At 36.6% G+C, this 27,542-nt stretch overlaps 3 protein-coding genes and 1 non-coding gene across 7 annotated transcripts; 2 read left to right on the top strand and 2 right to left on the bottom strand.

The window, feature by feature from the left end:
* The first annotated feature begins 1,396 nt into the window (after window positions 1–1,396).
* Window positions 1,397–3,279, top strand: LOC140826963 (uncharacterized). Of its 3 annotated transcripts, none has more exons than XR_012116900.1 (2): window positions 1,397–1,678; window positions 2,095–3,279. XR_012116900.1 is itself a non-coding variant. In XM_073189527.1 (2 exons), exons 1-2 carry the CDS (start codon window positions 1,483–1,485, stop codon window positions 3,071–3,073), a joined length of 996 nt encoding a protein of 331 aa, XP_073045628.1. In that variant the 5' UTR covers window positions 1,397–1,482; the 3' UTR covers window positions 3,074–3,279. The 3 variants fall into 3 exon arrangements, 1 of the variants encoding a protein (XP_073045628.1); XR_012116899.1 differs by having other exon boundaries at window positions 1,854–3,279; XM_073189527.1 differs by having other exon boundaries at window positions 2,274–3,279.
* A 3,022-nt stretch (window positions 3,280–6,301) lies between these two features.
* On the bottom strand, window positions 6,302–6,374 carry TRNAR-UCU (transfer RNA arginine (anticodon UCU)). The gene has a single exon. It is a non-coding gene; the product is annotated as a tRNA-Arg (tRNA).
* A 97-nt stretch (window positions 6,375–6,471) lies between these two features.
* On the top strand, window positions 6,472–9,535 carry LOC140826960 (protein DJ-1 homolog C). Its single transcript, XM_073189524.1, has 8 exons — window positions 6,472–6,763; window positions 7,020–7,220; window positions 7,381–7,530; window positions 7,631–7,810; window positions 7,956–8,033; window positions 8,151–8,351; window positions 8,855–8,992; window positions 9,078–9,535. The coding sequence occupies exons 1-8, from the start codon at window positions 6,533–6,535 to the stop codon at window positions 9,282–9,284; spliced, it is 1,386 nt and encodes a 461-aa protein (XP_073045625.1). The 5' UTR covers window positions 6,472–6,532; the 3' UTR covers window positions 9,285–9,535.
* Window positions 9,536–9,949: 414 nt separating this feature from the next.
* LOC140826962 (ABSCISIC ACID-INSENSITIVE 5-like protein 7) lies at window positions 9,950–13,348 on the bottom strand. Of its 2 annotated transcripts, none has more exons than XM_073189525.1 (5): window positions 13,231–13,348; window positions 11,106–12,259; window positions 10,921–10,992; window positions 10,789–10,818; window positions 9,950–10,275 (listed from the first exon to the last, which is right to left on the bottom strand). In XM_073189525.1, the coding sequence occupies exons 2-5, from the start codon at window positions 12,186–12,188 to the stop codon at window positions 10,201–10,203; spliced, it is 1,260 nt and encodes a 419-aa protein (XP_073045626.1). In that variant the 5' UTR covers window positions 12,189–12,259; window positions 13,231–13,348; the 3' UTR covers window positions 9,950–10,200. The 2 variants fall into 2 exon arrangements, with proteins under 2 accessions (XP_073045626.1, XP_073045627.1); XM_073189526.1 differs by lacking the exon at window positions 13,231–13,348 and adding an exon at window positions 12,681–13,193.
* Between the last annotated feature and the right edge of the window lie 14,194 nt (window positions 13,349–27,542).

The raw sequence follows: 27,542 nt of genomic DNA, 5'->3' as shown, positions 1-27,542 counted from the left end.
AGACGGTATCACGGATCGTATTTTGTGAGACATATATCTTATTTAGGTCATCCATGAAAAAATATTATATTTTATGTTAAGGCTACGTTTGGTTTGGAGGATAAAATAAACTAATGATTATTATGTAAATGATTAAAAAAAATGATTTTGATAGAAATGTAATATATAATGTAAAATTGTATTATGTTTGGTATGTTTTTTAAGTGTGGGATGATTTTGAATTTTTTGATGAAATGATAAAATTGTCTTTTTTTTTCCTTCTTTACTCCGGCGGCGGCGGCATCGGTGTGGTGGTCGGTGGAGCCGGTGGTCGGCCGACCGGCTACGACGGCGGTCGGCCGTCAGTAGGCGGCGGCTGCGGTATTCCGGCGGTCGTCCGGCAGTAGGCGGCGGTCGGCGGCGGGGTCGGCTGGCGGCAGCGGTGGTCGGTCGCGGCGGTGAGTTTGGATATTAGAGAAGGGTAAAATTGGAAAAATAAGATGAATTAAGAGTTGTATAAATAATCTTAGGGGGTGATGAGTGATAATTTTATCACACTTTATACAACCTAATCATTTATAGGAGGGATTGAGTTGGTTAAATAAAAATTGTACCAAACGTTTGACTAGGTGGGTTTAACAATCATAAACCCACCTAATCCTATGAACCAAACGCCCCCTAAGAGTATTACTTGTTATTGTTGATATCGGTAGGGTTGACCCGTCTCACATATAAAGATTCGTGAGACCATCTCACAAAAGACATACTCTAAATTTACTTTAATCTTGAGACCATAAAAACATATTTAGAAGTAAAATACTTTAATATAATCAGTTTCTCATTAAATTATTTCAAAGATAAAAAAACTCAACGATCATGGACAAAGAACACAGCTGCATAAAAAGATAAATGTAAATGTATTATAATAATAATATTTTAATTTTTGTCTTGGTATTACTATTTTTAGTTAAAAAAAATTAATCAAAATTTATCCATTTAATAAATAACATAAATTTTATTTATTTATTCTCTAAAAATTTTGATAGATAAAATAACATATGATTTATAAATAATTTTTTCTATTTTTTTCATAACAAATCAACTCATCCAATATATTAAATACAATGATAAATAAGTCAATTTACCACAAAAAATAGTTATCACTATTTGAGTATTATCTCAAATAGTTATCTCAAATAGAATAATTTTTTGTATAGTTTTTATAATATTTTTTATATATTAAATATGTTCATCACATAATATTTATGATTTTACTCTCATATTTTAATAATTTTAATTTTGATAAATAATTACATAAAATAACATTATTTGTTAATAATGTTATTAATCAAATATTTCAAAAAGTAATTAAATAATAATAAGTGATTAAATAAATATAAAATTATGGTGCTTATAGAATACCAACGAACTCTTCCGGTCTCATCCTCTTCTCTCTGGAAATTCTCTCCTCCATTGATTTTTAGCCCTCAAAGTTTCATTGCAATGTCGAAGGAAGTTGTTGATATTGGCCCTGCTTCGGGTTCGGCGCCCAATTCAGCCCCCAATTCGTCTAAGAACCGTGTCAAGTTCTTGTGCAGTCACGGCGGAAAGATCCTTCCCCGCCCCGCCGACCGCCACCTCAAGTATGTTGGCGGCGAAACCCGTGTCATTTCTGTTCCTCGGGACATTCCTTTCCAAGGTTCTGCATTTCATTCGCTATATGTTCATATCTTTTTATCTGGAAAATCACAATTCTCACGATTTTCCTTGTGTTGGGAAGTTAAAGTTTTGGAACACTCTGTATTTCCTCGAGAATTTTTGACATGAACCCTAAACGGCACAGCTTTAATGAACCTTAACTATACGGAATGCAGTATGAAGTAATTGGTCACCACTCTTGGCTTTCTCCATTTACGGAAGAGAAGACTTCGATTTCACAGTCATCAATTATCTTTTATCTGATTTATAATTTATACGGCAGATGAGATAGTTTCTAAAAATTCTTGCATGTTTTTGTTATGCATTGTAGCCATTATTTTCTATTCATCTCGTTATTCATGTTACTTATATGGTTTGGATTGCAAAACTTTTCTGTGGTGGTGGAGTTGGTGGCAGATGGCAGTGGCAAGATCAATTTAGAGTTGAGGCATGATTTGCAATGGCGAATACTATTAGTAGACCTAGTGAGAAAGAAGATGCTGAATCTTGGAAAGGAAAGAAAAGAAAAATGTTTTGATTTTCATCCAGTCCTGGCTTTAAATGTTCTCACAATGAGTGGTTTTCATTATTTACAGAACTTAAGAAGAAGCTCACTTATCTAATCGACGGAGAAATGATCCTTAAGTACCAAGTCTTGTTTGAGGAACTTGATTCCTTGGTCTCGGTGAGATCTGAAGAAGATCTACGCCACATGATGGATGAAGCTACCAACTATGAAACTGCCGGAGCTCCAAAACTTCGGTCATTCCTATTCCCTGCAAATCCCTTTTCGTTGGAGAACAATGTGGGCTATGTAGATCCTCACGGTCTTGAGCAACGGTATATTGATGCCATCAATGGCATAATCCCCTCTACTCCATTCAGCACGAAACAACTCCAAACTATCAATTCCGTCCAACGTGACTCTTTAGTTTCCTCGGCATGCTCTTCCCCAAGGTCACCAGATAGCTGCACCACAGAAACCATAAACAGCGAAGCCATGCTTCATGGAAACCACAAAAGCATCCGTACCAATATGCACAAAGTTTGCAGTATGCCTAACATATGCAGCTTAAATTCTCCACAACAAACAAGCCATTATTATGTTCATCAAATTCCTCACCAATATTATCAGAGTTATAGGCAGCCACACTGTCCTGCCTACCAATCTCCCAAGCCACCTATTGATTTCAACAGAAGTGTTGGGCCCGAAAGCCTCATGTCTGTGAGGTCTGTCAGCCGAGTTGAGGGGGTGAATTACCAAGTGGACCCTGTCCCTCAAAATTACTACTCGGCTTCAAGGCAGAATGTCGTTTTGAACCCGTTTGTTTTGAGTCCGCGGCACGGCTACAATGAGATGAAGGCATGGGAAAACACTAGGGGTGGGGATACTTGAACAGACTTTTTGCCAAATTCTCCGTGGGAATAAATAGTGAGGATGTTGAGTTCTTGCTGTGTTATAGTTTGACGTGATGTTTACTTGTATATTGAACGGTTTTTAGCTCTCGTTGTAAAATGTAACGTACTTGAGTGTTAGTTTGAAAGACGTATATCAACAACATTGTATTGTACATAAAGATGTCGAATTTTTTCTGTTTTTAATTTTGTCCATTCTGGATTTGTGATTTATGTGCTGTCAAGTCTCTGTACACAACTATCTTTCAAACCGAATATAGGTTTTTACAAGGTTGCAAGAGAATGATGTTAGTTTCGAGTACTTGAAATTTTAATTTGATTGCATAATTTATTCAATTATCAATTTATTGGTTTGAGAATAAAAGCTGGAAACAAATTAAATAAACCCCCATCTTAAGAAACCTGGTGATCGTACTATCATTTTGAAAACATTAAATTTCAGACAAAGAGAGAGTAAGAGGGGTAACAAATGACTTAACTTGCTAATGTTTGGTTTTATTTAAACATTTCAAGTTCTTCTATTTAATTTTTGAACTGCAGTTAACATACAGAACAACAAAACAGCCAGAAATAGATTCGGATGATTGTTATGTTTTAGTATTTATGAGCATAAAATCTAAGTGCAAACGCCTCTCGCAACATTCCACGTTCCCTCCATCTTTCTGGAATATAATTAATTTGATTATCATTGTAGTTGCTGCTCGATGTGACGGTGCTGCTCCCAACTTTGTTGTCATGCAGCATAATATTGAGCAAACTTCGTAGTCCCGACATTTTGAGGATAGGCACTTCGTCGATTTGCCCAGATGGTTGATCACAGCATGCTCTGCTGTTGCGAGACGATACCCAATTACTTCTTCACGTTGGCGGCTCCTGATCGTTATTTCGTAGAAACAAAGCTCTCCCTGGTCATAAAGATAGCATTCTGCAGGTTTTATAAACGTCTTATTTCCCTGAAGAGTCAGGAACAGATGTGTCAAATTTCGGCAAGTGAGTACTCCACCAATATATATTTCCATATATTCCTTGATCGACGGATTTGAGTTGATTTCAAATTCTTTGACTTGCTAAGCATAGTCCATTTCCTAAGGACATCAAAATAAAGATGGTTTCACTTGAAAATGAAACCATATCCAAGAGAGCCGCTTCATAACATCCAGTTTCCCCAACAATTAAAAACAATTTATGAGCTTTCACAATGATAAAGAAAAAAGCTATATATATAAAAAGCACTGCAGTCAGTGAGTGTTAGGATTCAAGTTAATATTGTATTTACGATTGCTCTTGATGGTCACAATTGGAATCATACAACAGCAGCACGCAGATAAGAAATTCAAGACAGTAAAATTTGCACAAGGAGTTACGTGGCCACCTACGTCCACGGAAGGAATGGTCAACTCTTGTATTCAATCACCATAAAGTTTTACAATTACAGAGATATGAATAACAGTCAAAGATTTACAACCAAGACTAATCTCCTTGATCTCTCTCCAAGACTCTCGGGTTTCTGCCTCTCGTAATCTCTATTCCTTTCTACCTCATGATAGTCCGGGATTTGCGGATTTAGTCTTTCTCGTAAATCTCTACAAACGAATCTCCCTCCTTTCATCGCCTAATCAAGTCCACATTCGAAGACTGGATTTCTTGTTTATTGATATTAAGCCTTTCCTGGAGTCATTCACACACACACATATATATATATATATTACCGATTGCTCATGTCACTCTGTTGTCGTCAACTGACTTCAACCGTTTCCAGCTAGTCCTGATCAACTGCTCGGTCTATCTTGTGACCAACAAAATAAACTCTCCTTCACTTCTTCCCATTCTCCCAACTTTGAGACACCTTATTCCAACAGTGACAAACTGGAGGAAGCTAGTTGAGAAGGACAACTAGGTAAAATCTAACAGGAATAAAACTTCACACGAAACAGGAAAACAAAAATTAGGATACCAGCCTTAATCAGTCTCCCTCTATCAGTCTCAATTTTTACACTGCCCTACTACATATAATGTTATTACTGAAGGAAACCTCCGAAAGCTTGATTGGTGATAAGCATACCTCCTCAGCAAATAGTTCTTCAAGTACCAGATTGATTTTTTTATCTTCTGCAACCATGGCTAGAGCCATGCTCACCAGCTCATCTGATAATACATAGTCACTGATCCTTGTCACAGACACGAGATTTCCAGTTCTAGAATCCGATATCTCACTTATAATAATCGATTTGTCTGAAGCTTGCTGTGTTTCCCGAATCCAATAACTTTGTGAGAATCCTGAATGCCTTAAAAGGAATGGATTTTGCATCCTATGGCAGGTGTTTTGACTGGAGTAAATAATTATCCAAGTACTTTTAATCAGTAACCAAGAATTGATATTGAACTTTTCAAAACATCATGTTCTCATGTATGCTCCCCCTCCCCAATGTCAGTGGTTTCAAGAAGCATATATGATGGAGAAGGTATGGTGTTTGCAGACTTGAGAAAATTAAAACAAAAAGAGAGAAAGAAACATGACTACAAATTTACATATTACATACAACATTCGATTAAGTTAAAGCATACTTAAAGTAGAAAAAATCATCATAGCATTATAAAATGGGTAAAAATTCATCAGTCGCAGCGAACATGTCATCAAAGAGGGATCATAGAACTTGCAAAAATAGTGGCGACAGTCGACAGAACATGGGTGTTGGCAGCACGACGGCTGCGGCATTGATGACGAAGGGAGCCGTTTGTGCAAAATAAGATAATCATTTTGTATGATACAACTATAAATGACAGAAACTTATGGGCGACGATTTTATGGATAGTAGATATGTCTCATAAAATATAATTATAAATGACAAAAATTTATGTGAGACGATTTTATGGGTCGTATTTTGTGAGACATATATCTTATTTAGGTTATCTATGAAAAACTATTAATTTTTTTGCTAAGAATATTGTTTTTTATTGTAAATATCGGTAAAGTTGACACATTTCACAGATAAAAATTCGTGAGATCGTCTCACAAGAGACCTACTAATACAAATATGGAATAGATTGTTTTTAAACAACATTATTTTTTCACTTTACCGGAAAAAAATTTGTTTTTAGAAAAAAAAAAGAAGAAATTAGCATGATTTTTGGGCCGTCCTTTTACCTCAAGATAAGGTCCATTAAATAGTAGCGGTTCGCAAAAAGTTTAACCAAAAAGTGAACCAAACACGCCCGGTGGGACTCGAACCCACAATCGCCTGATTAGAAGTCAGACGCCTTATCCATTAGGCCACGGGCGCTTTATGGATATTGGTGTTTTTATGGTTTTATTTAATTACAATTCCAAATATCATTTCCATTTGGATTGAACCATATTGCCACTTCAAGCTTTTGTTTATTGGATATTTTTCCTTCAGGATTTGGTTGTCCGGGCAAGTAAGCAAAGCCACGGAAGATAATGAATTCTCTATCGCCGGCGTTCCCACTTACCACCGCCAAGCCTGCGGCGGTCATTTCTGACGCCACTTTCCTCTACACACCCTTCTCAATACACGCAGTGACCCAAAGCCCAAAAACCCAGAAGAAACCTGCCCTTAAACAACGCTCTTCAAAACCCAACAAAAGTATATCCCCATCTCCAGTCCTCACTCCATATACAGCTCCCTCATCTTCAATTCCTCGCAAAAAGGTCCATGATTTATATATGTGTGTGTGTGTTTCTTTTCTTTATAAATTGGTTATTTGTTTTTAGTTTCCTGGACTTTTGTTTTCTCTCTTTCGTCTGTCCTCAAATTTTAAGAGGTTTCTAGATTTTCAGTGTCATATGTGGAACTGGCATTTTAGCATAAAATTTATTTTCGCCCCTACATTCTGATCGTCCTGCAGTTAGTAGTAAGTTATAATTTGCTGGTCACCCTTTGTTTTTTTTTTTTTCCAATTTATAGATTCTGGTGCCTATTGGGTTCGGGACAGAAGAAATGGAGGCAGTGATAATGATTGGTATTCTTCGTCGCGCAGGTGCAGAGGTAACATTGGCATCAGTGGAGGAGCAACTGGAGGTTGAGGCGTCTGGAGGCACCAGGCTTGTAGCTGACACATTCATATCTTCCTGTTCTGATGAGATTTTTGATCTTGTTGCACTACCGGTCGGTTTTGAACTATTCTAAACCACAGCTACGAGTCTTTGTTTTTCTCTTTCCAATTGCTAGTGTGGTTTTTTAGTCGTATTTATATGTACATTAGTTAGCGAACATACACCTTAACTGACGTTTGCATCAACCTACATTGGCCTTATACGCCAAGTAGGGAGGTATGCCAGGCTCTGCTCGTCTAAGAGATTGCAAAATTCTTCAAGATATAACAAGCAAGCATGCTGAAAATAAACGATTGTACGGTGCGATATGTGCTGCTCCAGCTGTTGCACTTTTGCCTTGGGGACTGCTCAAGAGAAAGCAGGTACTTGCATTCTGTGCTACATTTGTAGTTTAATGATTTTTTTTCTTGTGATATATGTTATTACTCTGTTGGCTAATTTGATCGTAGTTTATCCTGCAAGACGACTTGTCATCCTGCCTTTATGGACAAGCTTCCCACTTTTTGGGCCGTTAAATCAAAAGTTCAGGTTTCTGGAGAGCTAACTACTAGTCGAGGCCCAGGCACTTGCTTTGATTTTTCTATATCATTGGTGGAGCAGCTCTTTGGCAAGTCGGTGGCCATGGATATTTCTGACTTGATGGTAAGAAAGAGCTTCTTACATTTGATGTGTTTTGATTTTACCTACATTTGAGAGGACACATGGTTTGTGCTAATGAATTGTACGCACACCCTAAATGTTCCACATTATGTTTCAGATTTTTTTTGAAAACATTTAATTTGTGTAGTTGTTAAGCGCTGATGTTGATGATCTGAAAAAAGAAGAATTTAATGATGTTTCGTGGGCTCTTGATCACACTCCTCAAGTAAGAGCTTCCTTTTTCTTTTCGATACACGTTGTTCACAGAACCTAGCGTATCCTAGATAATCCTTGTTTTTCTTAATACAATTACTTATTCTTATGCTTCTGATAACTGCCATAGGTTCTTGTTCCTGTGGCTAATGGCTCTGAAGAAATTGAAGTGGTGACTGTTGTAGATATTTTACGACGAGCAAAAGTGAATGTTATCGTTGCTTCAGTGGAAAAGTCTTTGCAGATTTTGGCATCCACCGGAACAAAAATTGTTGCTGACAAGATGATAAGTGATGCGGCTGAATCAACATATGATTTAATCATCCTGCCGGTATCTTACACTTATATACTTTGTATCGTGCTTCTTTCGTTTCTTTTTGGTTGGGAATCATGTTCCCTTGAAATCAGTTACATCAATTGTGATATACCCAATTATGTATTTTGGTTAGGAATAACGTATTGTCTTAGGAATAACGTATTGTGCTTCTTTTGTTTTCGAAAGATGACATTTTTTGCTCTATATAGTATGTCATGTGAGAATGTATTTGCTCTGTGATATTCTATAATATATATTATTTTTATTCAGAGATGATTTTGTATATCTGATGCTTAAAATATTAATTTTATTTTATATTATTAAAAATATAAAATAGTATTAAATATTTGTTTTTTGTGCTCCCCAAACAATAACTTTTTAAACTTTTTAGCACGAAGTAAAAAAAATAGAGTCCTTATCCTTAGCTCAATGTAACTCGAATTTACTCAGCTTGAGTTATTGGCACCCCTGATCATCGTCCTTCAAAATAGCGCCTCATTTGGCTCATTATTATCTAGGGAGGAGTTTCTGCGGATGAACGGCTTCAGAAGTCGAGGATTTTAAAGAAATTGTTGAAAGAACAAGAGTCCGCAGGAAGGTTTTTTGGTGCACTCTGTTCTTCCCTTGCCATTTTGCAAGGTTATGGGTTGCTGAAGGTGAGATGCTGATGGGATTCATACCTCAATATTTCTGTATTTTTTTTGTTGATTTCAAAACTCATTCTGGCTCTTCTTTGAACAGGATAGGCACGCCACCGCTCACCCCTCTGTGATGAGCGATGTCAATAACATGGTGACTGGTGCTCGAGTCGTCATTGATGGGCAACTTATTACCAGCAAAGGACGTGCTACTGCAACTGATTTTGCGCTGGCTATTGTAAGCAAGCTTTTTGGGGTAGCAAGAGCAAGGAGCGTAGCGGAAGGTTTGGTTCTCGAGTACCCGAGGTGACAACGGGGATACCTCGCATATGCTTGTTGGAAGCTCGTCGTGAGTCATTTTCTGCAAGAAGTGTTACATGTTCTCCAGGAGATTGGCAGGTCTTGAAACCAAGAAACGAGCAGTTGTCAGTGTAACATTCCACAAAACATTCTCAGTAATGAGGAATGACCTATCAAAATTGAGTTTTGTAGTTTGTCAATTTCGAAAGATGTTTTAACTCTGATTATGTAAATTATTTTATATTGCAGTAATATGAATAACATTAGATAACATGAAAATGCTAGTTTAGATCTATATATATGAAAATTGAACGGTTGTTTGAAGTTCTGAATATTTTTTTAATATAAATCTAAGTTAATTAATATAATTCAGTAATTTTAATAGAAATATCTTGAACATGGGAATCAAGTATGTAGAAATGTGCTAGTTAGATGAAAGATATAAAAACAAGTTTAGAACTTCGATGGATGTTTCAAGTTTGTGGATCAAAGTACAAATGTGCGATTGAACCTAAATAGCGCAAACGTCTAAAATAATCTTAAAATAATATAATATTGAATTTTAAATTAATTTATTGCATGTAACATAACATTTTTAGTAAACAAAAAAAATTTGACCTAAAGAAATGATTGTGCCGATAAATTGAAAAAGAAGAAAATAAATGGACAAGGAAATAAAATATATACATATATATTATATGTATATAAAGAAGCAAGATTTTACACAAAGGTACCTTAAAAAGTTACACCAGGGTTACCCTACAGATCAAAAGTTTCAATGAGAATCAAAAGATTTTACACAAACAAGGAACCTCAATACACTGGTGTTACACTACAGATTAATACATAAAGCAAACAATCCATTTTAAGGACACGAGTCAGTTTCCAAGATATCTTGAACCTTAAACACAAACAAAGCCTCTGCCCTACCAAGGTCCAGTGCTCGTCCTCCGCAGACATCTTCTTTTATCTCCCCCTGGTTTCTTTTTTGTCTCCGGCGTCTGTCCACAAACAAAAACCCTTTACTTTAAGATACATGGCACTCAACACTGGAACATGTGATAAACATACAACTCAAAATGTATACCCTTAACATTCAGCATGCTGAGAGGAATGTTGTTAAAATTTTGGAAATACAATATGTAAGTTCCGGCTACATATCTTTTCTCATGATTGAAGAAAAAATCTCACTATACTCCAACAGTATACTCTGAGACTTTGCGAATATGCAAAATTACACATGAATCGTATTCTTATATAAGTAAGACATAGATAGGCCGCACAAATACAACAAAATATCGAACTGTAACATAAACTCGTGTTTCACAATATAAATCAATTTATCCATGCAACCTGTGGAAATAAGTTATATGAGTGTGCAAGAAATTATACAACGAATGTTCTGACTTTTGCATTTAATGTTCTGGATATGGTGGTACATTCGAGGAAAAAGTTTGCATTTGTCTATCAACATTTGCAAGTATAGCAATTTAAGACGACACGGGATTCAGTACCTGAGTTTTCTGCATCTCCAAAATTTCTCGCTGAAGCAAAACATGAGAGCAGAAACAGTAAAAATGCGTTACAATCAAGAACTCACGTGATTAATTTTTTGGAGCATTTTCTTATTGTCCCATAAAAAGTACCTGTTTTTTACGTAACTCGCAGTTCATTTCTTTGAGTGTTGCTACTTCCGCTTCCAATTCCAAGGTATATGCCTGCTCATGTTTTAAATTTAAGATAATAATAAATAAAAATATGAACCCTGATGAGTCACAAGGACTACAAGATCATAAAGTTCCATCAAACATAAAACATTTAAATGAATCACCTGTTTCCTAGCACGGGACCTCGCAGCAGACTCCCTGTTTTTTATCATTCTCCTCCGCCTTCTCTCCACTACTTTCTCCAAAGAAGCAGTCGATCTCCTCCCTCGTCCCCCTACTTGACCAAACGCATAAGGCAAAGGAGAAGGAGAAAGGGATGATGGTGAATCTACACAACTCTTAACACTAACATCACAATGAGGATTATTCCTAGGCGAATTTTGTGCGACTGTCACTCCATTAGATAATCCCGCCATGCCCATTACTCCATTTTGGTATATCTTATTATCCATAGCATTTGTTATCCCGGCCATTGAACCCTTCATTGGGGAGTTGTTTCCGACATTTGTAGGAGAAGAAAAGGCTAAGGTTGTTCTCTTAGGAAGAATAGGCTGTAATTGTGGCTGTGGTTGTGGTTGTGATGCAACAGTGGTTACACTAACACCACTTGTGTAGATCCCTACATTTGACGAAGCAAGAAAGTGTTGATTGCCCAACACAACATTGTTCTGAGATGGTACTTGTTGAAATTCTGTGGTCAAACCAGCATTATTATTCTCGTTTTGTAGAGGTAAACCGGGATAGACTCCATTGCCGGTTGGCCCCCCAGAAGTTTGAGCATCTTCTCTAACCACACCAGCTTTTGCCAAAAAATCTTCTAATGTCATCTCACCTAAAGTGGGCTCCCTCGGACCCAAGTTCAAGCCGCCGCTTGCACTAACATCTTGTACGCCAATTGTCTCTCTGAGAACGTCTCTCCACACTTCATCTACAGTTTTTTGGCTAAGTGTACGTGGTAAAGTTAATGAACCCTGCCTCTGCAAATTCCCATTCGGTGCAATACCATCTCCCATGGTAGAGGTCGAGGCATGAGTTTCTTCAGCCGTCCAAATGCTTTTCAAAAGTTCCTCCATATTCATGGATCCAAATTCCTTCCCAGGAACACCCAAAGAATTTTGGAACTCCTCGAAGGTCAAGGAGTATATGGAAGACTGTCGCGCAAAAGGGGGGTTACTTGTTTGATTCCAACCACTGTCATCTGTTTGCGACGTGTCTTCAAAATTCTTGAAGTCCATGTAAGACCCCATAATACGAGATAGCAAACCAGAGCAACCAGCTGTCTGAACTCACACGAGTCACCAGTTCAGATCTTGATAATCTACACAACAAGACCGACACAACCATTTAATGCAAAGTTCTTCCTCAAACTCATGTAAAAGTACAGACATGAATGAAACCAGTATCATACTTCAAACCATCTAAAAACTAGACCAACTCAATACATCAAATTAATGATTGCATCCATGAAACATGCAAATTCAGAGGCTCGACATGAATTAAGATCCCACTTCAACGTTTCAAGGTTGCATTTGACTATTATTACAACACATGGAACCAACCTCTTTTATTTAAATTAAACCCAAGAAAACAAGAGCAATGCAGTTTTCACTTGATTAAGTGGAAATATAGTTAGAAAAAGATTTCAGTCCTAACGTCGTTAAATTCTCAATCTCCAAATCATACAAGTGGAGAGTAAAGTAAACCAAGATGTGTAATGTCGGTCACCGTCATTCTCATACTTGAGTACTCGCAAAGGGACCCAGAAGACCAAAGCACAGTGTTCTTCAAAATAATCCCCATAGCTTCTATTTCGCTTCTTTATGTTTTTAAAACCCATCTGGAAGCCCATATACACCAACTAAATATCAATACATAAACACCACGATAATCCAATCCTAAATTTAATCATGTCCATTACTCCCAATAATCAAATGGATCCGTAATCACTGGAACACAGTGTCAGAAGTTACAGAAGAATCAGCCCCTTTTCTGCCTAACTGTATTCCCAATCTATCCACACTGAACAGCCAGAAGCAGAACCCATGTACATAAATTTCACCTAACCACCAATGGTTCAACACTAGTACAACCTACTCCTTAATCTTTGCCGCATCCTACGACAAACCGGTAATCGTTCCCCCAAAGAAAAAAACTACATAAGAAATGTTCGATCAACATCGATCACTCTCTATAACCAGAAACATTAACCGATTTAACTAATTTCCCCAACTAGCCAAGTAAAAAAAAAATGAAAAAAAAAAAATGAAAAGAAATATGTAGACCAATCACCTTATGGAGGGAGATTTCTTCACCGACCGGCTTGTTCTTGGTGGAGTCGACAAGTGTCTGGTGCCGTTTCGACACATTATAAACATATTTTACTCATTTTTTAATTTCTGCGGGTCGGCCTTTCCAAAACGTGGACCAATAAGAATCAGGTCCAAGGGTCCTTGATTTGATGGACTATCCAATGAGAGGGCTCTACGTGGGAGTATGTGGATCGTTCATATATTCTCGACAAGCCGTATAGTGGCGGCTTCTTATTGGCTGGAATTTCGGTGCGGGCAGCGTGTAGTACGGACAAGATAGATTTGAATTAAGTCCATATATTTTGATTAAATTATAAAATCAGACCTTTTGCTATTGGAATCAAACGGTGAACAGTATTTAAGAAAGATGATGTTAAAAATAATTGGTAGGGTTGATCTGTCTAACAGATAAAGATTCGTGAGACCGTTTCTCAAAAGACCTATTCGAAGATGATATATAAAAAACTTTTTAATTTTTTTTTTAAAAAATTAAAATTTATATCTTATTGTCTAATTCTGATAGACCAAACCTTTTAAATCGTGGACATGGGTTTAGGTTTAAATACATGATTTCGAATTTTCTAAAATTCGATCCTTCTTTTATCATTTCTATTTATTTTTCAATTAAAGTACTATTTGATACCAACAATAAGATATAAATTTTACTTTTTAAAAAAAAAATAAAAAGTTTTTTTATATATTAGACAATTATATTTATGGCAAAAATTTGTGTGAGACGGTCTCACGGGTCGTATCTCTGAGACAGATCTCTTATTTAGGTCACCCATGAAAAAATATTATTTTTTATGTTAAGAGTATTACTTTTTATTGTGAATATGGGTAGGGTTGACTCGTCTTAAGATTATGATCCGTGTGACGATCTCACATGAGACTCACTCTATATTTATAATATATATTTTAAATATTTTTTTAACTAATTTATTTCTGAAAAAATTAGTAAATATTAAAATTTAAATTTTAAGTTTTTAACAAACCCCACCCACGAAATCAAAATAACTAGGTATTATCTTTATTTCACCGAAATAGTTTATTAAAAATAAAATTCTTCGGTATCATAGAAGGAAAAAGGCAAGATAATAAATTGTTCACGTCTAGACAATTACCTACGAACAAGAAGACGATTGCGTCATTTGCGTGAGATATTCAACTGATATAGTCTAATACCTTGTCGCAAAAGTTGAATGGTTTGTATAATTTATTTATATATATTTAGGAGACGGTTTACGAATTTTAGTCTATAAAGCAAGTCAAATATACTTATATTTACAATAATAAGTAATATTTCTGACATAAAAAATAATATTTTTTCACGTGTGACTCAGATGGATGATTCGTCTCACAAAATTAACAAATGAATCTGTCTCACAATTTTTTTAAAAATATATTTCTATATTTCGTAGATATGTCAAATAATAAAATTCAATATATTTGCTATATGGGTTTGGTCTAGTTTTCGGGTATGGTCATATGACTCATAGCTTATCCTCAAGGTCAAGTTTATTTAGCGAGATGTGTTTGTATTGATAAATTATATTGAGATTATTAAAATAACTTTATAAAATGTGAAATAACGATGGTTAAGCTATACCATATTTACTTTGATTGATTAATTTTACTATTGGAATTATTACTAAGTGGCAAAAATTTAATTTATGTATTAAATTATTTGATTTTTTTATTTATGTTTTTAATTTATAAATTAGCTTTTCATATATTATTTTTAAAGTAAAAGGTATTAATATAATTTTCCTTAGTTGGAAAGAGTATTAATAAAAAATAATTATCAATCACACATTTTATTTGTGATACATCATCAAGTTTTAATAGTTAAATTATGTAAGTAAGCTTTACAAATTAGTACGGACCATAAAAAAAAGTAAACATGATTATTAATATAATCGTATGCTTATCCTAACAAGTAAACATAGGTTAAAAGAATCACACGATTCATATCTCAAAACAAACCAGACAAAAATTTGTGTGAGACGATCTCACGGGTCGTTTTTGTGAGACGCATTTTTTATTTGAGTCATTCATAAAAAAATATTACTTTTAATACTAAGAGTATTACTTTTTAGGCAAAAACTTGTGTGAGACGGTCTCACGGATTGAATTTGTGAGACGGATCTCTTATTTGGGTCATCCATAAAAAAATATAATTTTTTATGCTTAGAGTATTACTTTTTATTGTGAATATGGGTAGGGTTGACCCGTCTCACATATTAGTATCCGTGAGACGGTCTCACATGAGACTCACTCTATTTTTTATTGTAAATATCGGTAGGGTTGACCCATCTCACAGATAAAAGTCTGTGAGACTGTCTCACGAGAGACCTACTCAAACAGAAAACTCTGTGGCCATGATGAATATACACACCACTTTACAGAAGAGAAAAAGTTATTTGGGCAAATAAATTCATCCATAAAAGAAACCAAAAAAAAAAAAAAAAAACAAGTGACAAAGGCGTTAATCAAATGAGTAACCAACCCAATGATCCAAAACCTATTCAAGAAGTTCAAAGGTAGGTGATCTTCACCAGCCAGAGATTTATACTCCTTAATCGGGAGAAATGGTATACACCACAAAGAATAAAAGGGTGTGTGGTCAAAATAATCGATCAAGTGTACGTGAATAAAGATATAATCGAGTCGAGCCGAGCCAAATTCTTAAATGTTTGAGCTTGGTTCGTTTATAATCGAGTCGAGCTCAAGCTTTATTTAACGAATATGTGCATGGCTCACGAGCTTATTCAAGCATTTATCGAGCCTAAACAAGCTTAATAAATATGAATTATACATTTAAATATTCATTAAATTAATTTAAAAACATATTATATATTTAAAGAAAAATATATTATTCTTTTTAAAATTTGTAAATTTATTATAATAAATAAATTTAATAGATGCAAAATCAATAAATCAAATATCAAAACTATTATTTTTTTCATCTAAAAGATTACTCATGAGCTTACCAACGAACATTGAAAGGAATATTTTATTCCTTTATTATTTTGTTAAATTGATATTATCAATTTAAGATTTTGCCTTTCTAGACTAAAATATTTTATTTATTTATTTCTAGATTATGAGATCTTATTTGATTTATTTCTAGATGATAAAATCTTGATTGATTTATTCTATATATTATATGATTTGTGTTTAATGTGATTTGTATCTCTAAGATATTTTATCTTTGTTTAAAAAAGGTTCTTATATCTAATGAAATCTTCTTTCTATATTTTGTAGGACTCTTTTATGGGAAGATATTTAGGTCAACCATTAGATATAAATATTGAGTTCCTTGTAGTCGTCATGTGTGTGGGATAGAGAGAAGTCTTGAGGAGAGAGTTGGAGAGTCGAAGCTTTTTGTGTGAGTCCTTTGATGTGACGCTTTCGTGAGGTCGGCAGAAGAGCGCATACATAGAAGAAAAATACAAAAGCCGAACCTATATTTTGTTGAGGCGTTTTTGTGTGATCGTGTGATCACTTTGTTGTGGAGATGATCTGCTGGAGGTTTTCGGGAGTGCACACACAGAGTTCAGATTGTGAAAAGTTTGTGTGATTGATTCACTGTTATACCGTGTTGCCGATTGGTGTTGCCAACACTCAAGAACAACACTGACGCAGAGTGTTGATCGAAGAGTGTCGTCGTTTGGTTTTAAACAACACGCTTTTTATTTTATGCATCTAGTTTTTATTGGTTTGTTTTGATGCATTTTTAATTCCTTGGAGTGTCAAGGAATTTGGTTTTGTTTTCTCACTAGTATTGTTGTTTTTGGTGTTGTAGTAGCCCGAATTCCAAATTGGGTAATTAACGGAGTAATGGTGATTAAGAAGGTTTAATGTGTAATTTTGACCGAGTCATGATCGGACGGACCGAAGATGGTTCGGAAGCACCGAAGAGTTCGTAAGGTCCGAAGTGAGTTCGGTGGATCCGATCATTAGGTGTCAAGAGTTGATCGACACGTGGGAGTTCGGAAGGTCCGAAGTGTAGGTTCGGTGGATCCGATCATTAGGTGTCAAGAGCAGCTGGACACGTGCATGTTCGGACGGTCCGAAGTGTATGATCGGAGGATCCGATCATGAGCTGTCAAGAGCCAATGGACACGTAGCGTTCGGACGTTCCGAAGTGGTGTTCGGAGGATCCGAACATGGCCTATAAATAGTGGTCGGATTTCCTCATTTTGACTCGCCAATTCAGAGAATTCCATAGCATTTCAGTCGTTTCTGACAGGTTCTAGTCTTGTTCCGAGATTTGGGCACTAGCGGGGAGCTGCTGGTCTTGTAGCAGAGCTGTGCTCTAGTTGGGAGCTAGCGGCATCAGCGGGCTAGCGACGGACGAAGGTAAACCCTAAACCTTTGGTAGTACTAGGGAGTGCTGGTTTTGCTAGTCTAGCATGGTAGTATTGATTGAGTATGCTTTTGATGCGTAGGCTTGTGCTAGACCTGATTAGCGGTGTTGCGTAAGGCTAGGCTTGCTGTGATAGAGGTACGAAAGTACTATCCGAGATATCCTGGTTGAGTATACATTCATATATGTGTTGCATGAGTATGTGGTGCATTGTTATATGTCATATGATGCATGTTATTATGTCACGGTTATTACTGCACGTTGCATTTCATGTTGAGCCGTATCTTCTTCGAGATAGCCTTTACTGTTGAGCTGTATCTCTTTCGAGATAAGCTATATCTTGTGGGGCCGCTCAGCCCTGTCTTGTCTTGTGGACGCATGGACACCGAGAGTACACAGTGGCCGACGGGTCGGGAGGGCTTCGGTGGTCCGGGACATTTTAGGTCCACGTCTGTCTTGTAGTGGATGCAGTGACCCAGAGGTGTACCGCGCGGCACTATCCACTTGGCGCCTCTAGACTGAGCATTGTTGAGATCCTTTTGTGATTCCTGTTTCTTGACTACCCTGGTATCATGATCATAGCATGTGCATTTCATATAGGTCTGTATACTCATACTTTTGTACTGGGCGTTCTTATCGCTCACGTCCTCGGTTTTGTTTATTCTTGGACACCCCATTCCCTCGGGGCAGGCCTCAGGTTGGACAGCTCAGGAGGAGCAGGAGGAGGACGTTGAGTATCTGGTTGGTTTAGTTTATCGGTATTGTTTTGATTCGATATGGTTGTATTGGATATTTTATTTTTGAGTTATTCTAGACTTCGATTGGGTTGTATAATCGGTAGTGTTGTTGACTTTTCCGCTGTTATCTCTGATTATTGTTAATTAGGTTAATTGCATGCTTAGTTCTTGATTAGTAGGTGATTCTGGAACGGGTCACTACATTTATGGTATCAGAGCATGCGTACGATTTTGGGATATAGATTTCTGTTTTGGGAATTCCGTTGACCAATTTACTAGTTTCTCCATTCTATGTTGTAGCAATGGCTGACCACTTTGGTGATGAGAGTAGTCAGGGAAGTGTAGGTCGTTGGGGTGACCAGGACGATCTGTTAAGCGTCATAAGTTACCGCATGTTTCTCTAGACGCCATTCTTTCTGTTTCTACTCCGATGGGTCATTCGGGGTTAGCTAAGCGTCTAGTGATGGGTTGTTCCTTAGATTTGGAGGGTAATGATGTTGTTATTTTCGTTTTGTTCATTCTCTTGCCTAGATTTCGAGGACGAAATCGTTTTAAGGGGGGGAGAATGTAGTAGCCCGAATTCCAAATTGGGTAATTAACGGAGTAATGGTGATTAAGAAGGTTTAATGTGTAATTTTGACCGAGTCATGATCGGACGGACCGAAGATGGTTCGGAAGCACCGAAGAGTTCGTAAGGTCCGAAGTGAGTTCGGTGGATCCGATCATTAGGTGTCAAGAGTTGATCGACACGTGGGAGTTCGGAAGGTCCGAAGTGTAGGTTCGGTGGATCCGATCATTAGGTGTCAAGAGCAGCTGGACACGTGCATGTTCGGACGGTCCGAAGTGTATGATCGGAGGATCCGATCATGAGCTGTCAAGAGCCAATGGACACGTAGCGTTCGGACGTTCCGAAGTGGTGTTCGGAGGATCCGAACATGGCCTATAAATAGTGGTCGGATTTCCTCATTTTGACTCGCCAATTCAGAGAATTCCATAGCATTTCAGTCGTTTCTGACAGGTTCTAGTCTTGTTCCGAGATTTGGGCACTAGCGGGGAGCTGCTGGTCTTGTAGCAGAGCTGTGCTCTAGTTGGGAGCTAGCGGCATCAGCGGGCTAGCGACGGACGAAGGTAAACCCTAAACCTTTGGTAGTACTAGGGAGTGCTGGTTTTGCTAGTCTAGCATGGTAGTATTGATTGAGTATGCTTTTGATGCGTAGGCTTGTGCTAGACCTGATTAGCGGTGTTGCGTAAGGCTAGGCTTGCTGTGATAGAGGTACGAAAGTACTATCCGAGATATCCTGGTTGAGTATACATTCATATATGTGTTGCATGAGTATGTGGTGCATTGTTATATGTCATATGATGCATGTTATTATGTCACGGTTATTACTGCACGTTGCATTTCATGTTGAGCCGTATCTTCTTCGAGATAGCCTTTACTGTTGAGCTGTATCTCTTTCGAGATAAGCTATATCTTGTGGGGCCGCTCAGCCCTGTCTTGTCTTGTGGACGCATGGACACCGAGAGTACACAGTGGCCGACGGGTCGGGAGGGCTTCGGTGGTCCGGGACATTTTAGGTCCACGTCTGTCTTGTAGTGGATGCAGTGACCCAGAGGTGTACCGCGCGGCACTATCCACTTGGCGCCTCTAGACTGAGCATTGTTGAGATCCTTTTGTGATTCCTGTTTCTTGACTACCCTGGTATCATGATCATAGCATGTGCATTTCATATAGGTCTGTATACTCATACTTTTGTACTGGGCGTTCTTATCGCTCACGTCCTCGGTTTTGTTTATTCTTGGACACCCCATTCCCTCGGGGCAGGCCTCAGGTTGGACAGCTCAGGAGGAGCAGGAGGAGGACGTTGAGTATCTGGTTGGTTTAGTTTATCGGTATTGTTTTGATTCGATATGGTTGTATTGGATATTTTATTTTTGAGTTATTCTAGACTTCGATTGGGTTGTATAATCGGTAGTGTTGTTGACTTTTCCGCTGTTATCTCTGATTATTGTTAATTAGGTTAATTGCATGCTTAGTTCTTGATTAGTAGGTGATTCTGGAACGGGTCACTACATTTATGGTATCAGAGCATGCGTACGATTTTGGGATATAGATTTCTGTTTTGGGAATTCCGTTGACCAATTTACTAGTTTCTCCATTCTATGTTGTAGCAATGGCTGACCACTTTGGTGATGAGAGTAGTCAGGGAAGTGTAGGTCGTTGGGGTGACCAGGACGATCTGTTAAGCGTCATAAGTTACCGCATGTTTCTCTAGACGTCATTCTTTCTGTTTCTACTCCGATGGGTCATTCGGGGTTAGCTAAGCGTCTAGTGATGGGTTGTTCCTTAGATTTGGAGGGTAATGATGTTGTTATTTTCGTTTTGTTCATTCTCTTGCCTAGATTTCGAGGACGAAATCGTTTTAAGGGGGGGAGAATGTAGTAGCCCGAATTCCAAATTGGGTAATTAACGGAGTAATGGTGATTAAGAAGGTTTAATGTGTAATTTTGACCGAGTCATGATCGGACGGACCGAAGATGGTTCGGAAGCACCGAAGAGTTCGTAAGGTCCGAAGTGAGTTCGGTGGATCCGATCATTAGGTGTCAAGAGTTGATCGACACGTGGGAGTTCGGAAGGTCCGAAGTGTAGGTTCGGTGGATCCGATCATTAGGTGTCAAGAGCAGCTGGACACGTGCATGTTCGGACGGTCCGAAGTGTATGATCGGAGGATCCGATCATGAGCTGTCAAGAGCCAATGGACACGTAGCGTTCGGACGTTCCGAAGTGGTGTTCGGAGGATCCGAACATGGCCTATAAATAGTGGTCGGATTTCCTCATTTTGACTCGCCAATTCAGAGAATTCCATAGCATTTCAGTCGTTTCTGACAGGTTCTAGTCTTGTTCCGAGATTTGGGCACTAGCGGGGAGCTGCTGGTCTTGTAGCAGAGCTGTGCTCTAGTTGGGAGCTAGCGGCATCAGCGGGCTAGCGACGGACGAAGGTAAACCCTAAACCTTTGGTAGTACTAGGGAGTGCTGGTTTTGCTAGTCTAGCATGGTAGTATTGATTGAGTATGCTTTTGATGCGTAGGCTTGTGCTAGACCTGATTAGCGGTGTTGCGTAAGGCTAGGCTTGCTGTGATAGAGGTACGAAAGTACTATCCGAGATATCCTGGTTGAGTATACATTCATATATGTGTTGCATGAGTATGTGGTGCATTGTTATATGTCATATGATGCATGTTATTATGTCACGGTTATTACTGCACGTTGCATTTCATGTTGAGCCGTATCTTCTTCGAGATAGCCTTTACTGTTGAGCTGTATCTCTTTCGAGATAAGCTATATCTTGTGGGGCCGCTCAGCCCTGTCTTGTCTTGTGGACGCATGGACACCGAGAGTACACAGTGGCCGACGGGTCGGGAGGGCTTCGGTGGTCCGGGACATTTTAGGTCCACGTCTGTCTTGTAGTGGATGCAGTGACCCAGAGGTGTACCGCGCGGCACTATCCACTTGGCGCCTCTAGACTGAGCATTGTTGAGATCCTTTTGTGATTCCTGTTTCTTGACTACCCTGGTATCATGATCATAGCATGTGCATTTCATATAGGTCTGTATACTCATACTTTTGTACTGGGCGTTCTTATCGCTCACGTCCTCGGTTTTGTTTATTCTTGGACACCCCATTCCCTCGGGGCAGGCCTCAGGTTGGACAGCTCAGGAGGAGCAGGAGGAGGACGTTGAGTATCTGGTTGGTTTAGTTTATCGGTATTGTTTTGATTCGATATGGTTGTATTGGATATTTTATTTTTGAGTTATTCTAGACTTCGATTGGGTTGTATAATCGGTAGTGTTGTTGACTTTTCCGCTGTTATCTCTGATTATTGTTAATTAGGTTAATTGCATGCTTAGTTCTTGATTAGTAGGTGATTCTGGAACGGGTCACTACAGTGTAAACGATTTACATAATTTTTCTAGTGAATTTTTTGCCATGAGGCACCGCACAAGTATTCGTACTTGTGCATAATTTAAATCTGGTGTTAATTTATTAAAGTTATATTTGTGTGTTAAATACTTAACTTCCGCTGCCGTGTTGCGTACAATGTTGACAACACTGGACACAACACTAACTTCTGATACACACATTATAATAATGTTTTTATATTTATTTCCTGCACAACAACAATTCCTTACAAACATGTTCACGAGCTAACGAGCCGAACACTGTAAAGCTTGAGTTTGGTTTGTTTATCTTAACGAGCCTCATGAAACGAGCTTTTATCGAATCGAGCTTCGAATAACTCACAAACGGTTTGGTTCGTTTATATCCTTATACGTAAAAATGGAAATGAAAAGCAACCAATAAACCATGTATTTGTGACTAATTCTATCCATCATCCTCAATCATAAAAGGAGGTGGATTAGTGGATAATAATATGATAATACCAAAATTTTATTTCGGGTTCGGTTGGACCATGTCTTCAAATCTTGTAAATTATTGTCTTTATTGACTGTCTACCTATTATATTTCCCAATTTTATTAACATCTTCGTTGTTTTCAAATATCCTCTTAATTACGAGTTAATACAGAAACCTATTTTTTTCTCATATGTATTTGCGACAGAATCAATGCAAACATGTTAATTACGAGTTAATTATAGCAACGCATTTATTAAGATGTTGATAATTATTTATTAAATTTTCTGACCAAACGTGGTAATTACGATAGTCAAACTTCTTACCAAGATATGGGGTCGATGACACACTGCTCGAAAAAAAATATTAATATGGTAACACACATTTTGCACGAGTAATATAAATTTATTATAATTGAAAATGAATTTTATTTCGTAGTTGTTAAGATTGATATTTAGATCTAATTCAATCTCAAAAATTAATTTAAATGGAGATGATTGTCCAATCCAGATTTACAATTCTTAAGGACTTAATCTAGCTTATGCGAGACTTCTAACACACATCACTCACTCCCAAAAACGAACAACTAGAGCGTGAAGCTTACATTATCGGATGATTCATAGGACAATTCAACATATAACGGCGGACCTAAGACATGATATTATTTTAAGATTACAACTTTGACCTAATTCAACTCTAAAAATTAACTCAACGAAGGATAATTGTTTAAGTCAATATATACAAATCCAAAAAACTTAATTCAACCGACGTGAAACATATAAAAATTTTCATAAATAAATAATTTTATTTTCATTCACAATTATGACAACCAAGATTTCAAGGGACCACGGAAAAATACAGTTCAATTGAAACGAATTAGTTTTTGGACGGTATCTTTTAGCATAGCGGTGGTTGTCACGAATTATAGCGGGAGCCTAACATTTTCAATCAAAATAGTTTTCTTTCATTTTTCTTTTATTTTTGGAATCTTTGTTCTTGCATTTAAATCTTAATAACGAGATGAAAATTTGATCTAAACATATTCTAATTAACGGTAGATGAGATCATACCTATGAAGGTACTACTCTCACTTCATTTCAACAGGTAAGATCTTGCCACACACACAATTTTTTTTTAGAAAAGTGAGTCCTATATACGAATGGGCAAATCTTGATCATCCATCTTATCATGAGATATTATCCACGAAGATAGGATGAAATAAACCCTAATTAACTAACTATATCATGGAGTACGCACTACTCGCAGTGAACGTGAAAGTGGGGAATCCTTTTTAAGATATCTCACTAACTCCACCCACGTGGCTGTCCACTCAAATTTCACCTGTCGCCCAGTATTTTATCGGGTTAGTCAGAATATTGTTTAATTAAGTTTATTAGTTTATTTGAGTAACGTGATTTACATTGTATGGTATTTGTTACGAGAGTTACCCAAATTGCACCGAAAAATCGAGATTGTAAATTCTATCGTCATGAAAAAAATAAATATATTGTAAATAAAATCAAATATTTTATATGATATTTATGTTTTACGATGAAAAAAATATAAGTTGCATTAACAACGAAAAAAATATCGATAAACAAATACAATTAAGTGAAAGATTAAGCAATTTGGGCTCATAATTGAAACCCGTATGCTTTAAAGATGGCCTATACAATATGTCTTGCCACTGTTCACATTTGTATCTAACATTTTCAAGATTTATCACACAAATTATATTTGACATTCTCATATATTTGCTTAAATATATTTCAAAAAAATTTGTGAATTGGTCTTTGTACGGAAAATAATTAGAGTTAAACGCTGTAAAGTTTAAAACATAGTATATTTGATTAAAATATAATGTGATGGTAATATATTTTTCCAATTTTTATGAAGAATCGAATTAAATATATATACTATATTATTAAGTTTGAGACTCTTAAAATAACTAATTTTTGGTGTCATGATCTATTTTAATAATTAGATATATTAATAAATATTAAAAATTTAATATAAGTTATATATAACTTAGCGAATAGAGTCTTTGTTTCTTAAGCTTCAAGTTGTAGATTCAATTCTTATTTTTGTTTTTTTTTTAATTTATATATCAACATTATAATGTAATTTTTTTTATTATTTTATATAATTATATTTTGAAAATAAGGTGATGATATATAATTTAATTTTTGAAAATATAAGTCAAGATAGGTTTGAAAGAAAATATTTAGACACAAAATATCATCATGACCTGGCCAAATGCACCATTATTGTTCTTACACTTGTATAAAATATAAATAAATTAAACATAAAGTTTGGAATCTTAGCTGTATTAGTTATGGCACTAAATTATCTTGTATTGTCTGAATTGTGAAGATTTCAGCTTGTCTCTTATACACTGACTTGGATGGTTAAGATCAAACCAAGCCCATTTAAGCTTGATCCAACGGCTGGTATGCTCCAGCATAATCTACATCTTTGTACTTGGGACTTGTCATGGCTCTGTGGAAGTCTGAACTTGTTGTAATACATTCTCCACTAGTGGATTCAGTTTGGGTGTTTTTATCAGAAATTTGGATTTAGGATTGTTCTAATTCCGAATCAAATAAATCGGTGTTCTTGGGTTCATTGTATTTCTGTTATATATATTGCTTCATGTTTGTGATTCTGGAGGAACTCTCTGGCATAAGAGCCAGGTTCCTACAAAATGCAAGATTCTTGGTGGCTTGCCGGAAAGGTGATTGATACTCTGCCCCAAAGAACTCAATTTGAAGAAAGCCTACTGGACATGGGCAATCCTCAAACCATGACGAAGTCAAGATTTTGAGGTGGAGAAGTTTGATGGCGGAAAAGACTTCAACCTGTGGAGGGAAAAGATGATTGCTCATATGGGAAATTTAGGGCTGGATGATGCTCTCAAGGGTGAATCGAAGATGCCATACACCATTACAAACAAAGGTGAGATACTAAGGAAAGCTTGAAATACAATTGTTCTAAGTTTAAGCGATCAAATCCTTATGAAAGTTGTGAAGGAGAAATCTGCTTGTTATATGTGGAATAAGTTACAACAATTGTATATGACCAAGGCTCTGCCCAATAGAATTTACCCCATAGAATTTATCTGAAACGAATATTCTATGGATTTAAGATGGACGAGAACAAGATCATAATTAAATTCTCATCTTCATACTTTGTGGTTCCTTCATGTTGTTTCATATAAACCTCTTTCACGATTTCTCTGTTGAGAAAAACTGTTTTCACATTCATTTGTTGTAAATCTAAGTCAAAATATGCAACTAATGTAAAATGATGAAGAGAGAATCTTTCTTAGATACATGAAAAAAATCTACTTGCAGTCGATTCCTTCCCGTTGAGTGAATTCTTTAGCTACGAGTCTTGCTTTATATCTTTCTGTTGGATCTCAGTTTTCTCATGCCCAAACACGGTGGAAGTTTTAAAATTTTTATTTTATTTTGACAATCAAAATATATTTGTTTTGGGCACTCGTATGGTTTATATAATCAAACATTCATAAGGCGTTAGAATTCTTTACGAACTTTCCTCGAGAACTCCTTCTTCAAACCTTCTACCAAGTCAACGAATGGAAGATTTGTTCCTCTTCCAAATAGTACTAGAATATTTGAAAGAAGTTTTTACGTAGGATATCAAAATTTGAAAAGCGGCTCAAACTTTCTTTTAGGAGAGGGTGGCTGAAATTCTTTGAGAGGAGATGGTAGTGTTTTCGAAAATTTGGTGTTAAGTAGAGGCTAGGGTAATGGCTTGATTACTATCTTTTGTAATTAAGTCATGACCTAATACACATAATTAATTTTAATGAACTTGATTAATTAATTGAGCTAGTCCAATTAGTTTAAATTAATTAATCAAAATCGATTAAGAACTTTAATTATTTAGTATGTTGGACTTGTAATCATACAAGTTCATTACACACAATTTTCACTATATTTAATTTAATTTATATAAACTCAACTTTTGAGTATAATAAATTAAATCTATTATAAATTCAATATTTTGAATTTAATATTTAAATTATAAATTCAGCTCCTTGAATTTATTACTTCCAAAAATTTAATATTTAATAAACTCAACTTTTAAGTTTAATAAATTAAATTCTCAATTTTTTTATAAATTCAACTCCTTGAATTTATTCTCTCAAAATTTAATTGTCATACATTCAACTCCTTGAATTTACTATATCATAATATAATTTCATCTCCTTAAATTTATTCTCTCAACAGGAACAAATGATCTAGTGTTTGTGTGACCTTCAATGGTTCAGGGATACACCTAGCCGTGAGTTCACAACTCTTTGTGATTCAGGACATAATCCTTTATTCGGGTTTACCCTAATATGCCCATTCTATGTAGCAACAATTGATCATGAGAATGTCAGAAATCATATTTCTGATTAAACCCATCGAATAATGGTAAGAGCGTCCAGTAGCATCACCCCATAATTCCTTAGGTATCACTGATAGTGCCTGCAAGAACAAGTAGATTATGATTAACGTACAATATGATCCCTTCATCTCATATATCCCGATCGATCTGCAACCATTGGTTCATCGAGGGTTGCATATTAATTCGACAATTATGTGATACATATAAATAGGGGCATCACATATACTATTGGAGAACTCCTTCTCCAATGTACATCTCATACTCTGGGCAGAGATTCCACGCACTATTATTTCATCAGATCACATAGGATATCCACACCCGTAGCGGTGAATTCCCGGCTACAATGCAGTG

This window comes from Primulina eburnea, chromosome 3 (genome assembly GCF_022965805.1).
Source record: "Primulina eburnea isolate SZY01 chromosome 3, ASM2296580v1, whole genome shotgun sequence".
NCBI lineage: Eukaryota > Viridiplantae > Streptophyta > Magnoliopsida > Lamiales > Gesneriaceae > Primulina > Primulina eburnea.
This window is presented reverse-complemented; position numbering and strand designations above follow the sequence as displayed.

Bases quoted from the DNA above. Each gene is read 5' to 3' on its own strand.
- LOC140826963 (XM_073189527.1), top strand. From the start codon at position 1,483: ATGTCGAAGGAAGTTGTTGATATTGGCCCTGCTTCGGGTTCGGCGCCC. The intron at 1,679-2,273 runs GTTCTGCATTTC...CATTATTTACAG, and splicing joins TCGGGACATTCCTTTCCAAG to AACTTAAGAAGAAGCTCACT.
- LOC140826960 (XM_073189524.1), top strand. From the start codon at position 6,533: ATGAATTCTCTATCGCCGGCGTTCCCACTTACCACCGCCAAGCCTGCG. The intron at 7,531-7,630 runs GTACTTGCATTC...TTATCCTGCAAG, and splicing joins GACTGCTCAAGAGAAAGCAG to ACGACTTGTCATCCTGCCTT. The intron at 8,034-8,150 runs GTAAGAGCTTCC...TAACTGCCATAG, and splicing joins CTCTTGATCACACTCCTCAA to GTTCTTGTTCCTGTGGCTAA.
- LOC140826962 (XM_073189525.1), bottom strand. From the start codon at position 12,188: ATGGGGTCTTACATGGACTTCAAGAATTTTGAAGACACGTCGCAAACA. The intron at 10,993-11,105 runs GTGATTCATTTA...AAACATGAGCAG, and splicing joins GGTCCCGTGCTAGGAAACAG to GCATATACCTTGGAATTGGA. The intron at 10,276-10,788 runs GTACTGAATCCC...GTTTGTGGACAG, and splicing joins TGGAGATGCAGAAAACTCAG to ACGCCGGAGACAAAAAAGAA.